Source organism: Ranitomeya imitator, chromosome 6, assembly GCF_032444005.1.
Source record: "Ranitomeya imitator isolate aRanImi1 chromosome 6, aRanImi1.pri, whole genome shotgun sequence".
Lineage (NCBI taxonomy): Eukaryota > Metazoa > Chordata > Amphibia > Anura > Dendrobatidae > Ranitomeya > Ranitomeya imitator.
In genome coordinates, this window is record NC_091287.1 from 390837986 (window position 1) to 390856311 (window position 18326).

Below are 18326 nucleotides of genomic sequence, written 5' to 3' on the forward strand. Positions count from 1 at the left end.
AAGATCACCGCAGGCACCATGAGAAAATGGTGAATGTATGAGGTCACTGCTAGAGATGAGCGAATTTGTTCGTTTTTTGTCCCCGAATCTGATTTTGACATTCGTGCCACATTCGAACACTATTCGTTATTCATGCCAAATGTATGTTTAATGATCGGTTCCGCACATATTGGGTAATATCTACTCCCATTGACTCTAATGACGTATTCTAAACCAAATCCAAACAAATTCGCTCATCTCTAGTCACTGATGCTGCGCTTGCAGCATCTCATTCCCCCATGGTTTCCATCCTGGACTGTCGCATCATTCCACCATCAAGGTTGTCAATGTCAGACTGGGGTGTAAAGGGTCCACCAGTAATATTGACATTAGGGGTATCCACTTTTCACCTGCATACAAATATTACATTACCCTCATTCACAAATTTACCTATATCGCTATATAATAATAAACTGGGTAGTTTGGTTAATGAACGATGAGATGCTGCGTTATTTCTGTACAGAGTGAATCAAGTGTATTTTGCCAAGTACTGCCCAAGTACTTAAGTTAAGTGTCATCAGTCAGGTGATGTCTCCCAGTCTACTATTTCAAATAAAAGACACAATGGACTTCTGTAATCTACAATTGCGGACTAATTTGTGTATTAATAAACAATTGGCCACTTGTTTGGCTTCTTTTGGGCACTGGTCCATATTGTATAATTTGAATTGAAAGTATAAGAGATTCGTTTGACTTGCAATGGTGGACTGAACTGCGCGGGAAGGAACCAACAGATATTGGCTCGAACTTTGCTGGACAAAGTATGCCATCATGGCTTAAGGAAGATTCTTGAATAAGCAAAGGACTTCGCCTTATTACTTCTTTGCGCAAGAATTGGGTGTTTGTTTGATGCAGTCTGTGGGGGTTGTCTTGGGGCAACTAGCCACTATGGTGTTAGCCCCATATAGCCGCTTGTTTCGGGTTTAGCGGTTGCCATCTGTGAAGGTTTTTTTTGCACTACCACCATTTTTGCTTTATGCTATACGAGATTGAAGTGATCTTTATCTCGGTACCTCCCCATTGGCACGTGTTTCGATTGTGGCTGTCCTCTTTTTTCTGCGTGGACTTGGGGTTTTTATGTTATTTTGCTGGAGCGCACCTCTCTGGATCGCACAGGAAGTGATGGTGTTGTTTGGCACCCCATCCTGCAGGGAGGGTCCCAGATGCTCCTCACTAACCCATTGCGTGATCCAGGTTTAGGTGTTGCTTCGGTATACCCCGTTTCGGATATGGGTCTCCACACGATTTATCTTTCCACTCTTCCTTTCCCTGCTTGTGTCATGCTTTGTTATTTGGTGTGGCGCATCATGCAGGGAATGCCCTGAGAGATGATGCCGGGAAGGAGTTGCCCATTATTTTTATGCTCCCTGTCATGGGTTTCCACATGTATTCATGTTTACATTCTCCCCGTCTCGGTTTTTGTCATGCTTTGCTTATCAGCATGGCGCACTATGCAGGGAATGCCCTGAGAGGCGGTGCCGGTAAGAAGGAGTTGCTTATTATCTTTACGCTCCTACGACCACAACGGGGTTTGTGTTTGGAGGTGTGGTTCCCCCTGTGATGATCGGCGTATAAACTCCTGCTGAAATGGCGTATCCTCGCACTGTGTGGCTGAGGGCTTGGCCCTGTATGATGCACGACAATTGGGAGTAGTTATGTTGATTAATAGGTGTGGACTCTGGGTTACGCCGGGGATTACTGGTGGATAAGTGGACGTTGTCTCTGTATGACACACCTGGGATATCCCCGTACAAGGAACCTGATTGGTTAGATCGGACTTTAAGTACCCTATGATGCCTGACCTCAGATACGCCCCCAGGAGGAAGCAGATGCGAAACGCGTGTCGGGGTAGCCAAGGTGTTGCGTGCCACGAGGCAGGGGAGCAGCGGGATCATCCAGGTAATATGTACCGAGCGGATTGCTCACAGCTTTCTGTTATGTTTCAGGTGTGACATAGGTGTGAGTTTGATGGAAGGTGCAATGATCTGTGGTCTTGTTTGGTGGCATTTGATGGTGGGTTTTTTTGCCCTGGGTTCCAGAGACGCAGTTTGTGATGATATATGGATAAATGTGCAATATTTGGTGGTCCCACTCTGATTATCTAGTGTTGGGGTCTGGCTTTAGGCATACCCCCCCCTTGTTTTGGTCAATGATTTGTTTTTTGACTGTTTACAAATAATTTTGTTAGTACACCTGTATGGAATCTGACCCAGCGGGAATCATTTTGTATTGCCATCCATTGACTCAATATGGATTATTTTGCAATGTCACTTTAAAACTTTGAACATATACTGTAGGAAATTTTTAGGGGTATTTAATGAGCATGTACCCTTTATGAGCACTCACGAGTATATATGCAGCAGCAATTTTGCAATGTCACTTGAGAATTGTGGTATTGACTACAAGGAAATATTTACCTAGTGACTAATGAAATTTTCATAAATAGCAGAAATCCTGAATAATCGTATCTGGATACCTGTGGCTCCCTTCGCTTACCTTGCTATGAAAGTTTGTTCTGATTTTGAGGCACTGATTTTAATGTTTTGTATTGTCTATATGTGAATAAAGGTTTCATTTTTAGTATTAACCCTGCTGTTCTGTTGGTCAAAAATGACCGACTTTGAACTTCAATATTCTTTAAAATATTCAAGATGCGGCTCTGAAACCCGTGGCCGACCGACCCATCCTCATTTAAGTCAATCAACCACAAGTTTCAGAACCGCATCTTGAACACCCCAAAAAATACCAAAGTTCAAAATAGGTCTCCCCAGACCGAACAGAACAGCAGGGTTAAACACTGCGTGACTGAGTATAGTTTAATAACTTTACGGTCAATATGTTCATATCAAGTACTGCCCATACAATGGGATTGGGGGCCCAGATCTGCACAGGAGCCCAAACGAGGGATTCCCCTGTTACCCTATGGGCCAGTCCGAGCCTGAAGGTTGTAAACCTAATATCGCAGACATGAATTACGACGTTGGAAAGTATTGCTAATTATTACTTTGGACAGGTTTCGATGGAATGGGCGCAAGGCGAGTATAACGTTTTTTTAAAGTTTTTAAATCCATTTGTAAAAATGGGTGGGGATTTTTATTTCAAATAAAGGACTTTATTCCTGCCGTCTCTTTTTTCAATGTGACTATGGGATTAGTAATGGATAGGTGATTTATAGAGGCCTCTCCATTACTAAGCCTTTGGCTTTATATCACCTGACAACACAAAGATAACACCAACCCCACAAATATTACCCCATTTGCCACCGCTACAGGGCAAGTGGTAAAAGCGAGGCCAAGCCAGAATTTGCACCTCTTACAGAGGCACCATTTCTGGGGCAGCTGAGTGCTGACGTCGGTAGCCTGGGGAGGCGTGTGGGGGGAATATCTCTGATCCCTTCCCAGGCTATTAATGACAACCCACAGCTGTCTGCTTAGCCTTTGCTAGTTTGAATTTATAGGGGGACCCTACATTCCTTTTTTCTGGGGTCCCTCATAAATTTACCAGGAAAAACTAAGCAAATAGCTGTGAGCTGGTATCAATAGCCTGGGAAACGTATGGGGTATTGTCCCTTGTCGCAGGTTATTAAAATCAGCCTCCAGCCATGAGCTTCCCCTCTTATGGTTAGGAACATTGTGTGGGAGCACACACCATTTTTCTATTTAATTATTTATTTAAAACAGGGGTTAGTTACCTAGCTGCTGCTGAACACAACTCCCATCATTGTCTCCTGGTCGCGCTGAGATCAGCACGAGCAGGAAACAATAATAAGAGCTGCTTTCAGCAGCCGGCCAGTGCCAGGGAACAGTGCAAACTGTACCGCTTCTTTCCAAGCGTCGGTACACGTCACGCTGATGAGACACATATGTCATCTGTGTGTCATCAGTGTGCACATGTGTGGCACACTTTTTACTTGCTACAAAAAAAAAATGGCATATCTGTGGGTTTTCCACAAGGACCTGACATGTGTGCACCACAATTAAACACATTGAATGTGGGTATGTCCGTATTTGCGGTCCTTAAAAAAACAGACCACATATACAATACGGTTCCAAGTTTAGGGTAACCCAGACAATTTTGTGTTTTCAAAGAAAACATCTAGTCCAGACTAGTCTAGTGAAAATCTAGTCCAGACATTGACAAGGTTAAAAAAAAAAAGATTATTATTTGAAATAATAATTTTCTCCTTCCAACTTTTCTTTTGTCAAAGAATGCTCCCTTTGCAGCAATTACAGCATTACAGACCTTTAGCATTCTAGAAGTTAATTTGTTGAGGTAATCTGGATAAATTTCACCCCATGCTTCCAGAAGCCCCTCCCGCAAGGTGGGTTGGCTTGATGGACACATTTTGCGTACCATAGGGTCAAGCTGCTCCCACAACAACTCAATGGGGGTGAGATCTGGTGACTGCGCTGGCCACTCCATTACAGATAGAATGCCAGCTGCCTTCTTCTTCCCTAAATAGTTCTTGCATAATTTGGAGGTGTGCTTTGGGTCATTGTCCTGTTGTAGGATGAAATTGGCTCCAATCAAGCGCTGTCCACAGGGTATGGCTTGGTGCTGCAAAATGGAGTGATAGCCTTCCTTATTCAAAATCCCTTTTACCTGGTTCAAATCTCCCACTTTACCAGCACCAAAGCAACCCCAGACCATCACATTACCTCCACCATGCTTGACAGATGGTGTCAGGCACTCTTCCAGCATCTTTTCAGTTGTTCTGGGTCTGTGTGATCCAAACACCTCAAACTTGGATTCGTCTGTCCATAACACTTTTTTCCAATCTTCCTCTGTCCAATGTCTGTGTTCTTTTGCTCATATTAATCTTTTCCTTTTATTAGCCAGTCTCAGAAAAGGCTTTTTCTTTGCCACTCTGCCCTGAAGGCCAGCATCCCAGAGTCACCTCTTCACTGTAGACATTGACACTGGCGTTTTGCATGTACTATTTAATGAAGCTGCCAGTTGAGGACCTGTGAGGCATCGATTTCTCAAACTACAGACTCTAATGTACTTGTCTTGTTGCTCAGTTGTGTAGCGGGACCTCCAGATTCTCAACTAGCTCAAACGAAGGTCAGGTTTACAGGTTCTCTAATCAGCGAAACTGTTTTCAGCTGTGCTAACATACTTGCACAAGGGTTTTCAAGGGTACTCTAACCATCCATTAGCCTTCTTGCACAGTTAGGAAACACAAAGTACCATAAGAACACTGGAGTGATGGTTGTTCAAAATGGGCCTCTATACACCTATGAAGATATTACAAACCAAACGTTTGCAGCTAGAACAGTCATTTACCACATTAACAATGTATAGAGTGTATTTCTGAATCTTTTAATGTTAGCTTCATTAGGAAAAACTGTGCTTTTCTTTCAAAAATAAGGAAATGAAATTTCTAAGGGACCCTAAACTTTGGAACGGTAGTGTAAACATTAAAAACGGACGTGTCAAGGAGGCCCCTAAGGAAGTGAAGATACTGCATAGGCTGTAGAAGGATCAAGCAGAATAGAAATGAAACTGTGCCAGTACATGAGAGATAATGAAGAATTCAAAATACTAGACTCACACAGGTCTCAAGTTGCAAACAGTAACTTACGGTAAGTAACTGAAAATAGATAAAGGCATGAATATCACAGCCTTAAAAGTAGTGTAACATTTTCTTACTCAATATAACAACTATAACATGTAAATATTATCTTTTGGGTGTCAAAACGTTTCTATAGTCTGTAGAGAAACACTAAACATTAAATGCACTAAAGAGATTCAAGCAATTTCTCCATTAATCTCTCACTGACTCTTTTGTTTATTGTCTCATATTAGAATGAAAACTGAAATATATACAAAAATCTTCTTTATATGTCTCAAAAGATCAGCCATGCCCTCCTCTTCTACACAGGCAAAATCCCAACTGTAAACATTTTTTTTAAAGAATGAATGGATATAATAACCACAATAATTGGTAGAAGTCACAGATGCTTACCCACAATCTTAAACAGAATTCTTTTACAAGGCAAGGCTTTTTCCCCATATTTGTCAGCATTACTTTCGTTTAACACGACTTGAAGTTTCAGTGTATAATCTCCAAGCTTTGTAATATTCTCTAAAATAAATAAAATCGGAAGAAGAAACGTTACATTTACACAGCAAAGGCTTCTTTCAATTCCAATCTAATATGAATTTGGCAACGTCTCTCTGCTAGTACGTGCCTTAATGTATATATGAGAAAAAAAAATTGTTAAGCAGAAATGATAAACTTTTATGGGGCAGATTAATCAAAACTGGCATTTTGTATGCCAATCTGTATTTCTCTGGTTTAAAAAGAATAGTCTGACAGCTGACTTGTGATAGTGCGTATTCACCATGCAGATGGACAGTCAAGTGGGCGATGTGAATAGGTGTGGGTGATGTGCATAGGTGTGATCACATGCTGACAAATATAATCCGGGTTTTCTCAATTATTTTCTATTGAGAGAAGCCTAGATGAGACAATAAGAGAATGTGCACATGCTATATATTAGACACAGACATTTCTGGTGCGTTTTTTACAGAGTTTTCAACCACATAGTAGTATGAGTGAAATAATCAGCAGAAATGCTGAAAGAATTGACATGCTGAAGATTTAACTCTGCACCAAATCTGCAAGTCACAAATAAGCAATGTGTGCATGCACTTCAGGCTTCTCATTCACTTTACTGGCATCAGGAAACCCTTCTGGTTATGTTACAAAACTACACAGAAAAAAAACACTACAAATCTGCAACGTGTACACAGGCCCTAAGGCTTGAGTCCCCAAGTATGCAAATCACATAGGGAAATACAGGACACGCATGACCATATGCATATTGTACTGTCAAGACTTGCCAGGGTACAATCAGAGTGACTGAAGACTTTCCTTCTTGGCCTGGAAAAACGTCTTTAACCACTTTGAGACCATGTCAATTTGAACAATTCTGACCACTGTCAAATTATGAGGTAATAACTCTTCAACGGATCCCGATGATTCTGAGAAGGTTTTCTCGAGACATACTGTACTTTAAGATAGCGGTAAAATTTCTTCGATATGACTTGCATTTATTTGTGAAAAAAAAAACGGAATTCTGGCAAAAATTTAGCAATTTTCAAAATTTTCATTTTTATGCCCTTAAATCAAAGAGTCATATCACACAAAATAGTTAATAAACAACATTTACCACATGCCTACTTTACATCCGCACAATTTTGGAACCAAATTTTTTTTTTTGTTAGGAAGTTATGAGTTAAAAGTTGACCTGCGATTTTTCATTTTTTCGACAAATTTTACAAAACCATATATATATATATATATTTTTTTTTTTTAGGGACCACATCACATTTGAAGTCCCTTTGAGGGGTCTATAAGAAAGAGAATACCCAAAAGTGACAATTCTAAAAACTACACCCCTCCAGGTGCTCAAAACCACATTCACGAAGTTTATTAACCCTTCAGGTGCTTCACAGGAGCTGAAGCAACGTGGAAGGAAAAAAAAAGAACATTTAACTTTTTAGCAACAATTTTTTTATTTTCACAAATGTAAAAGGAGAAAATGGACCACTAAATATGTTGTGCAATTTCTCCTGAGTACGTAGATACTCCATATGTGGGGAAAACCACTAATTGGGCGTACGGCAGGGCTCAGAAGGGAAGGAGCACCTTCTGAACGCAAAACTGGCTGGAATGGAGAGCGGACGCAATGTTGCGCTTGATGAGCCCCTGATGTGCCTAAACATTGGAAAACCCCCACAAGTGACCCCATTTTGGAAACTAGACCCTTCAAGGAACTTATCTGTATGGTGAGCATGTTGAACCCACAGGTGCTTAACATTAGAACATAGAGCCGTGAAAATAAAAAAACAGAATTAGACCTACCGATAATGTTGTTTCCAGGAGTCCATCCTGACAGCACCATGGAGGTTGTCCTTCCTTATAGGGACAGGAAATGCACAAGAGGTTAAAAGACCCTCCCCTCACCCATTCACCAGTGTTTTTCCAAGTACCAAAACTGGATGGATGCAATAGTTATTTATTCAAATACTGTACAAGCTAAACATCACAAATACAAAATTTAAGGGAGGGAATTACAAGTGCTGTCAGGATGGACTCCTGGAAACAACATTACCGGTAGGTCTAATTCCAGTTTTCCAGGACGTCCCTCCTGACAGAACCATGGAGAGTACCAGAGTACTCGAAGTTTAGGGTGGGACTACTGCCTGCAGAACCTTACGGACAAAGGCCCTCTGATCTCCTGACGCAGTATCCTACTTATAGTTTTTACAGAACGTATTTAAGGTAGACCAAGTAGCTGCGCTACGGATCTGATCCACCGATGCACCCGCCCTCTCGGCCCAAGAGGTTGCTAGTGCTCGGGTGAAGTGGGCTTTCAATCTTACCAAAACGGGCAACCCCTCGGCTTCATATGCTAGGGAAATCGCAGCTATTATCCACCTAGCTAAGGAAGGTTTTGATGCTTTCTTTTCTTTATTCTTTCCCCCGTACTGGATGAATACATTTGTATCCTGCCTCCATTCCCGAGTTGCCCCGAGATAGCGGATGACTGTCTGCCTAACGTCCAAGGAGTGAAAAAACCTTTCTTTTGGATTTTTGGGGACTGACAAAACGAGGGAAGTACTATTTCTTGATTTCAGTTTCGAGAGGAGACCACCTTGCGCTAAAACCCAGGATTTAGCCTTAGGTCTATGCGATCGTCATAGATCTGAATATAGGGGCTCTGGATAGAGAGTGTCTGAATTTCACCTAGTCTTTTGGCTGAAGTGATAGCTACCAAAAAGACAGTCTTGACCAAAAGTTTTGCGATGTCAGTCTTCTACCGGCTCATAAGGGGACCTACATAGAGCAATGAGTACTAGATTTAAATCCCACGGATGGATAGATCTCCTTATTGAAGGCCTTAATCTTTGTGTGGCTTTAGAAAAACGTACTACACAAGGGTGAGTTGCCAGGGGAAAATCAAAAAGAAAACTCAAGGCCGCAATCTGCACCTTTAGAGTGCTTGGTTTTAATCCCTTGCTAAACCCTGCTTGGAGAAAGTCCAGGATTTTTGGGATGTCGGGACGGGAAGAATCTATGAAAGAGCTACCACTTTCCAGACAGAATCTCTTCCAGATCTTATTGTAAATTGCATAGGTCACTGGCTTACGGCTGGATCTTGGAGATCACCTGGTCGGAAAGGCCCCTTTCAGGATCCATGCAGATAACTAAAGGCTCCCTGGATCTGGATGAAGCACTGGGCTCTGGGACAGCAGGCCTTTTTTCTCTGGCAGCCGAAGCGAACCTCTCTGGGACATCTTCCTCAACAGTGAAAACAAGCTTCATTTTGGCTAAAATGTCACCACCATCATCACTAATGCACCTTCTTCCTGGATCATCCGGAAAACCCTTGGAATTAAGGCAATTTAAAGCGTACAGGAGTTCTCTCCCTCACGTATGGTTTAAGGCATCGATTCCTTCCAGGTTGTCCGTCGGATTGAGGGAGTAGAACCTCTGGACCTTGGTGTTTCTCCTGGATGCAAAGAGGTCTAGGCTAGGTGATTTGATGGCAGAGAAAATCGAAAACGTCTCTGTTCAGCTCCCACTCGGTGGCCCGAATCTTTTGTCTGCTGAGAGAGTCGGCTACTGTGTTTCTGGACCCTTGTAGATGGACTGCAGATATCGATAAAACTACCCTTTCTGCCCATGTAAATATCCTTGTGGACAGATCTTGGAGCGCCCGGTGGCTTGGGCCTCTCTAGTGACGAAGGAATGATACTGTTGTCATGTTGTCAGACATCACTTTTATATGCTGACCTCGCAGGCTGGACTGGATCTGCCTCAGGGTTTCCCACACTGCCCGCAGCTCCCTGAAGTTTGAGGACTGGGATCTGATGTGTGGGGACCAGTTTCCTTGATAATATCTTCCCTGTGAATGGGCTCCCCATCCTTATCCACTCGCATCTGTCACTGTTGTTATGCAATGTGAAAAACTCCACGGAACTCCCCACAAGAGGTTATTGGGATTGGTCCACCATGTTAGGGATGACTTTAATGACGTGGATAGATGAATCTGTTTGTCCAAGGACGTCTGTCTTCTGTCCGAGGTTGACAGAATCTCCCTCTGCAGTCTTCTTTTATGGGCCTGACCCCAACGGACACATGATATGCAGGCCGTCAATGTTCCTAGAACCCTCATCGCTGTCCTTATAGAGACTTGATTCAGAAGAAGAGGATGAATCCTGCTCTTTACTGTTACCTGCTTCTCTTCTGGAAGTTGTGATAACCTCTGTTTGGAGTCTAATATAACCCTGAGAAATTTCTTCCAGGTACCAGGCAGCAGGTCTGATTTTTTCCAGTTGATGATCCAACCTAGATCTTCTAAAGTAGGGATTACTAGATCTAGTTTATCTTCTAATTCCACCTCTGAAGATGATATCAGCAGGAAGTTGTCTATGTATGGGACAATGACCACTTCCGAATGGAAGAGCGCAAAACTGGAAGTATTAGCACTTGCTTCCTAGCGTTAGGGCGAACCGTAGGTATCTTTGCGAGAGTGGGTGAATTGGAACGTGGTAGCATGCGCTTTTTAGATCTACTGTGCACAGTACCGCGTCTTTGTCTATGAGGGGAATGGTGGTCTTTAGAAACTCCATTCTGAACCTCTTGTACACTATCCACCGATTTAGTGGTCTCAAGTTTATGATAGCGCGACTCTCTCCTGTGGTTTTTTTTTTTTTAATTGCGAACAGTGTTGAGTAATGTCCCAGACCCACTTCTGACTGTGAAGCTGGGACCACCACGCCGGCTTTTAAAAGGTCTTTTACGTCTGTCCAAATGTGAGAGGTGGAGGTACTGGTTCAGCAATCTTATCACAAACCTTGCTGGGGGGGGTCTGATGAACTCTAGGATGTAGCACTGAGAGATAGTATTTAAGATCCACTGATTTTGGGAGACTAATCTCCAAGCCTCTATTAACCTCCCTAGGCGATCCCCTACCATCCTGGCGTCATTGCCTTCTACTCCTTGAACCGGAGCCAAAACGAGAGGATGGAGCTCTGCCTTTTCCCCCTTTAGGGTCATCTTACTGACTAGATTTCCCTTTCCCCCAAAACGCCTGCCTCTGGGAAGGAGGAGCTCGCTGAAAGGGATAATGTTTTTTAGGCTTCTCTTCAGGGAACCCTTTTTTCATGTCAGTGGCATTCTCTAGGATGTTATCGAGAACTGTGTCAAATACTCTCAAGCTTGAAAAGGGTATGGCACAAAGCTTCTTTGATTGGTAATCACATGACCAAGTCTTCATCCATACAGCTCTCCGAGCTGCGTTGGATAAAGAGTTATTACGGGCAGCGAAACGTACAGATTCCGCTGAGGCATCCGCCAAGAACCCAGTGGCGAGGTTTAACAAGGGAAGTCCTTCTAACATAGTCATTATAGAAATCTTTCCCTTTAGCTGCTCCTCCAGTTGGCCTACCCATATATGCATGGATCTGGCCACTGACGTTACGGCAATGTTTGTTTTGATGATTGCCGCCGATGCTTCCCAAGCCCTTTTAAGGAGCCCATCCGCTTTCCTGTCCATAGGCTCCCTGAGGCTAGATGAGTCCTCACAAGGAATTGAAGTCTTTCCAAACACTCTGGCTACTGGAACGTCGATTTTTGGTATCTCGTCCCAGGTCTTTATCTCTTCCGGGTCAAATGGCAAAAGGAGCCTGAAATCCTGAGGAATTACTAAACACTTTCGGCGTCTTCCCACTCCTCCATGATCATAGCCCGGATATGGTCATTAACAGGAAATAAGAGCTGAATCTGTAACCTCAGACCCTCGAACATTTCATCTTGTATCGACTGGGGTTTTTGGGATTCCTCTGTCTGAGGATTGCTCCATTTCCCATCTCAGTCTCTTAGGCCAGGGACCCTGCTGAGGTGACTGAGCTGGTAACAGGCCTGAGATAGAAGCATGAACCTCCTCTCTAACCATGGAGCGCATCTCCGTCAGAAAGGAAGATTTCTCATCCTTGATGATTTTACATATGCACGCTTCACAAAGCTGTTTATCCCCTGAATAAGGCAACTTGCTACCACAAAGGGCACATCTCCTGGATTTCCCTGAAGCGCTGGCAGACCTCCTAGCCACAGGAGTTGAGGCTGGTGCTGTATAAATCATAATAAAGAATAAGATCTCTTACTCATTTAGCCCCTCTGTTATTTGCCAATTGCCTCCAGGCTACTCACGATCATTGGTGATTCAGGGGGATACACTTCCCAGGGTCCTCTATGCTGTTTCAGAGGTTTACTCTGTCACAGCCTAATACCGACTAAGGCAGCCTTATATCCCTACCTTGTCTTCCTCACTGCTTGGCAGGTCCTCTCCAGAAACCCTGTGCTGGATGCCTGGCGTCATTGGTAGGCACGTCGCTCCCTGCATTCCAGCGTGGGATGCAACCGGAAGCTCCTCCAGCTGCCCCGGATGTGACGTCAGCGGAAGCGACCTGCCAGTATTGGACGCCGAGGGCCCTCACTGGAGCGGCTCCAACCCCCAGAGCCCCTGCTCGACAGAGGATCTGGCTGAGGAACCCCCCTTTGGAGGGTGTCGGCCTCAGGCTTCTTGAAAGGGGGAAGGAAAGGATGAACCCTGGAACCGCCTGAGCCCGTCCAAGATAAATTTTTGCCGGAGCTCCAACACCGATCTCTCTCTCTCTCTCCTGCTTGTCCTTACAGACCCAGGAAAAACACTGGTGAATGGGTGTGTGTGGGGTCTTTTAACCTCTCGTGCATTTCTTATCCCTATAAGGAAAGAAGGACAACCTCCATGGTGCTGTCAGGAGGCACGTCCTGGGAAATCACATTTTTTCCCCAAAAATTATCTTTTAGGACAATTTATTTTCACAAGGGTAAAAGGAGAAAATGGTCCACGAAAGTTGTTGAGCAATTTCTCTTCAGTAGGCCAATACCCCATATGTGGAGGAAAACCACTGTTTGGGCGCATGGCAGAGCTCGTAATGGAAGGAGTGACGATTTGGATCGCAGACTTTGATGGAATTGTCTGTGGGTGTCATGTTGCGTTTGCAGAGCCTCTGATGTGCCTAAACAGTGGAAAACTCCCACAATTGACCCCATTTTGGAAACTAGAACTCTCAAGGAATTTATTTAGATACGTGGTGAGTACCGTGAACATACAAGTGCCTCACAGAAATTTATAACGTGGAGTCGTGAAAAAAAAAAACCCACATCTTTTCCACAAAAATGACCTTTTAGCCCCGATTTTTTTTCTCCCAAGGGTAAAAGGAGAAAATAGACTGAAAAAGTTGTTGCACAATTTCTCCATAGTATGCCGATACCCCATATGTGGAAAAAAAACACTGTTTGGGCGCATCGCAGGGCTTGGAAAGGAAGGAGTGACATTTTGGATTGCAGACTGATGGAATGGTCTGCGGGCATCATGTCGTGTTTGCAGGGGCCCTGATGTGCCTAAACAGTGGAAATCCTCCACAAGTGACCCCATTTTGGAAACTACACCCCTGAAGGAACTTATCTAGAGGCATAGTTTTATAGTAATGATAATGCTTTTAGTTTAACTGGTGTATGAATTCATAATGTGGTATTATGTGTAAGGTGTGGAAGATACATCAGATTATAAAAGTGTGTTGTGTCAACAGGGTATAAACTAATTTGTCACGCTCACGCCCTGACTGGTAGGCGTGAGCTCGGGGGGGGTTTGTGGCCCCACTGTGCCACAAACCAGACTACCCTGGAAGGGGCGTGACTATGACAGCTGCCTGGGTTTTCACTGGAGCCTCTGATGGTGAGGTCAGGCTTGTGCAGCAGGCAGCTGCCAGGTGCTACTCCAGGATGGTGTCTGGCTGTGGCTGATGATCCCACTTGGGAGACAGGAACACCAGGATTGGTGAGGGCATCAGACAGGACTGGCAGAAGAGCACGGCAGAAACTCAGACGAGTAGGCTGGCACGGCTGAGACACAGGGTTGGCAGAGACACGGCAGGGAACACAGGGCTGGCAGAGACCAGGCAGAGACCAGGCAGAGAACACAGGGCTGGCAGAGACAAGGCAGAGAACACAGGGCTGGCAGAGACACGGCAGGAACACTGGACTGATAGGAACGGCAGGAACACTGGACTGATAGGAATGGCAGGAAACACAGGACTGGTTGATGTGGTATATGAAGGAACAGGTAGGGGCCAGTTCACACTGGAGGTGCAGGTACGGATATGTAGATTGGAGGAACAGGTAGGGACCTGTTCACACTGGAGGTACATGAACGGATATGTAGTTTGGAGGAATAGGCAGGGACCTGTTCACAATGGAGGTGCTGGTACGGAAATGTAATATGGAGGGACAGGTAGGGACCTGTTCACACAGGAGGTGCAGATACGGAAATGTAATATGGAGGAACAGGTAGGGACCCGTTCACACAGGAGGTGCAGATACGGAAATGTAGTATGAAAGAAGTAAGAGGGAACAGGTTGGGACCTGTTCAGACTGGAAGAGAACTGCAAGGCTGCGAATAGGAGCGGTAGAGCAGCAAGAGATAGCACAGCAATAAAGATAAGCAGAGCGGAGCCACAAGGAATGTGGAGAGGAGCTGCAGCAAGAGATACTGCAGAAGCTAAGCAGAGTGGAACCGCAAGGATTGCGGAGAGAAGCTGCAGCAAGAGATTAGTGCAGCAACGGGAGCGGAGCAGAGCAGAATGGAGCAGAACCGCAGGAGTGCGGAGTAGAGATCAAGCCACAAAGGAACAGAGCAGGCAGAGCCGCAAGAGTGCGGAGCATAAGCAGACTGAGAACACAAGAAAAGACACAGCAGGGAAGGAAGCCACAGACAAGGAGACCGAGATAGGACAAAGTACAGACAAGGCACTGGAACAAGACACAAGGACAAAGACACAGGGACCAGGATATTCTGCCTCCTGGAGGGCGGACAACAAGATTAAGGCAATAGCACAGAGAAAAGCCTCCAGAGAGGGAGTCTCAGAGCAAGACCTGGCAAACTCAGAAGCAAAACACTAACTGAGCTAACACATTGTACAGGCCCAGACCACAGGGTGGAGCTGCACTATATACAGGAGGCCTCTTGGTAATTGGTCAGGAACAGATTAGACAGATACACCTGAATCCTATAAGAACCAGAGAATTCAGGCGCCGGCCCCCTATACACACAGCCATGAAGCATGCAGAGAGACAGAATATGCAGCTGGCATGAAACAGAAACCACATCATGGCCTGGAGCAGTGGGTAAGATTGTGTGAGAAATGAGACGCCATGCCGTGATGCCAGCAGAGTTGTTACATAATTTTATTCATTTGCATGTTCATATGCTTTGAAGCATTCCTTTCCTTAATTCAGTAAAAATTACTGTAGTAGTCAACAATTAATACTGTATACTTTGCTGTCACTCATCTAAATTTTTTTATGCCCTTTTTTAAAAAAAACAAAAAAAAAACGGAGGTTGATCACTGATGTGCGTCAGTGATCAGCGCTTAATGGTTGCAGGATGGAGGGATGCTTCTTTTTTCCGAGCAGACATTAACTGAATTCAGTAAAAAAAAAAATACTGAAATACTGTAGTAGACGACGACTACTACTACATTAAATTTTTAATGTCCCTAACTAATCTAAACCCTTCAATTAATCTAAATGTTGTTTTAGTTGATTTTTTTCTTCACAAAAAAAAAAAAAAAAACAACAACCCGAGACCGGGATGTGGAGCATAAAAGGAGATATAAAGAAAAAAGTCCTTGCCAAAAACGAGCACTGGTGCTTATCAGTGGTGGACCGCTGATTAGTAGCTGTAGGACGCACACACGGAAGTGGTGCAAAGGAGTAGGGTAGGGGAGAGTAGTTAGTGAAAAAAAAATTGCGGAAAACAGCAAGCACGAGTGCGGATCAGTGATATGCGTCACTGATCAACACTCAGCAGCTGCAGGATGTACACATGGAGGTGGTGCAAGGGGAATTAGGGAATAGAGAAAAATGTACAGGAACTAAAAAAAAAGTCCCAGAGACCAGCGGACATGGACTTTGATCAGTGAATTGTGTCACTGATTAGTGCCTGGCTGCTGCAGGACACACGAAAAACAAAAAAACTGCAAAAAAAACCGAGCGATCGAGTACTGATCAGCGCTAAGTGACAGAAGGGAGAGGGGGGGGCATGGGTTGAGGGGAATTAGCGTGGATTAGGGAAAGATCAGGCAGGGATCAGGAACTCTTCCTTCTTCAGCAGGATCAGCAGTAAAAGCAGCAGCAGCTATCTCAATGATGGCACAGTCTTCTGTGGCACCACAAGTACTAGCACGGTGCACAGGCTGACAGAGTGACCGCCCTGTAAAATTCTAAAGCTAGACTGAGGAAGTACAGGGCAGTCAACTGCAAGTCATAGCGCATCTATGCGCTTTGATTGGTGTGATCAATGTCATCGTTGATTGCACCAATCAGAGCTGGCCCTGGTAACGCTGTGGTGCCAGGCTCTTACAGCACCGATCCTAGGCTGGACATCAGTATTTCGGGCAATCTGATTGCCTGAAACAATGAGTAAAGCTGCGATTGGCTATTCAGGATTGCTCGTAGTCCCAAGGGTGGGGGTGGTGGGCGTCGCCACCCCCCAGGATGAAGGCACCATGTTCCCTGCTGTTAGAACCAGCAGGGACAATCATGCGATCACCACGAGATTAGTTGTGATTGATGTGACGTATACAGTTAGGGCCAGAAATATTTGGACAGTGACACAAGTTTTGTTATTTTAGCTGTTTACAAAAACATGTTCAGAAATACAATTATATATATAATATGGGCTGAAAGTGCACACTCCCAGCTGCAATATGATAGTTTCCACATCCAAATCGGAGAAAGGGTTTAGGAATCATAGCTCTGTAATGCATAGCGTCCTCTTTTTCAAGGGACCAAAAGTAATTGGACAATGGACTCTAAGGGCTGCAATTAACTCTGAAGGCGTCTCCCTCGTTAACCTGTAATCAATGAAGTAGTTAAAAGGTCAGGGGTGGATTCCAGGTGTGTGGTTTTGCATTTGGAAGCTGTTGCTGTGAGCAGACAACATGCGGTCAAAGGAACTCTCAATTGAGGTGAAGCAGAACATCCTGAGGCTGAAAAAAAAGAAAAAATCCATCAGAGAGATAGCAGACATGCTTGGAGTAGCAAAATCAGCAGTTGGGTACATTCTGAGAAAAAAGGAATTGACTGGTGAGCTGGGAACTCAAAAAGGCCTGGGCGTCCACGGATGACAACAGTGGTGGATGATCGCCGCATACTTAATTTGGTGAAGAAGAACCCGTTCACAACATCAACTGAAGTCCAGAACACTCTCAGTGAAGTAGGTGTATCTGTCTCTAAGTCAACAGTAAAGAGAAGACTCCATGACAGTAAATACAAAGGGTTCACATCTAGATGCAAACCATTCATCAATACCAAAAATAGACAGGCCAGAGTTAAATTTGCAGAAAAACACCTCAAGAAGCCAGCTCAGTTCTGGAAAAGTATTCTATGGACAGATGAGACAAAGATCAACCTGTACCAGAATGATGGGAAGAAAAAAGTTTGGAGAAGAAAGGGAACGGCACATGATCCAAGGCACACCACATCCTCTGTAAAACATGGTGGAGGCAACGTGATGGCATGGGCATGCATGGCTTTCAATGGCACTGGGTCACTTGTGTTTATTGATGACATAAGAGCAGACAAGAGTAGCCGGATGAATTCTGAAGTGTACCGGGATATACTTTCAGCCCAGATTCAGCCAAATGCTGCAAAGTTGATTGGACGGCGCTTCATAGTACAGATGGACAATGACCCCAAGCATACAGCCAAAGCTACCCAGGAGTTCATGAGTGCCAAAAAGTGGAACATTCTGCAATGGCCAAGTCAATCTCCAGATCTAAACCCAATTGAGCATGCATTTTACTTGCTCAAATCCAGACTTAAGACGGAAAGACCCACAAACAAGCAAGACCTGAAGGCTGCGGCTGTAAAGGCCTGGTAAAGCATTAAGAAGGAGGAAACCCAGCGTTTGGTGATGTCCATGGGTTCCAGACTTAAGGCAGTGATTGCCTCCAAAGGATTTGCAACAAAATAATGAAAATAAAAATATTTTGTTTGGGTTATGTTTATTTGTCCAATTACTTTTGACCTCCTAAAATGTGGAGTGTTTGTAAAGAAATGTGTACAATTCCTACATTTTCTATCAGATATTTTTGTTCAACCCTTCAAATTAAACGTTACAATCTGCACTTGAATTCTGTTGTAGAGGTTTCATTTCCAATCCAAT

General features: G+C 44.2%; 1 protein-coding gene across 1 annotated transcript in view; it reads right to left on the minus strand.

The window, feature by feature from the left end:
• SMCHD1 (structural maintenance of chromosomes flexible hinge domain containing 1) overlaps positions 1-18326 on the minus strand; it is a 457067-nt gene that overhangs the window by 218861 nt on the left and 219880 nt on the right. Inside the window, exon 19 of the mRNA XM_069731150.1 lies at positions 6008-6127. Within this exon, the coding sequence (XP_069587251.1) occupies positions 6008-6127 (120 nt within the window). The remainder of the gene's footprint in view (positions 1-6007; positions 6128-18326) is intronic.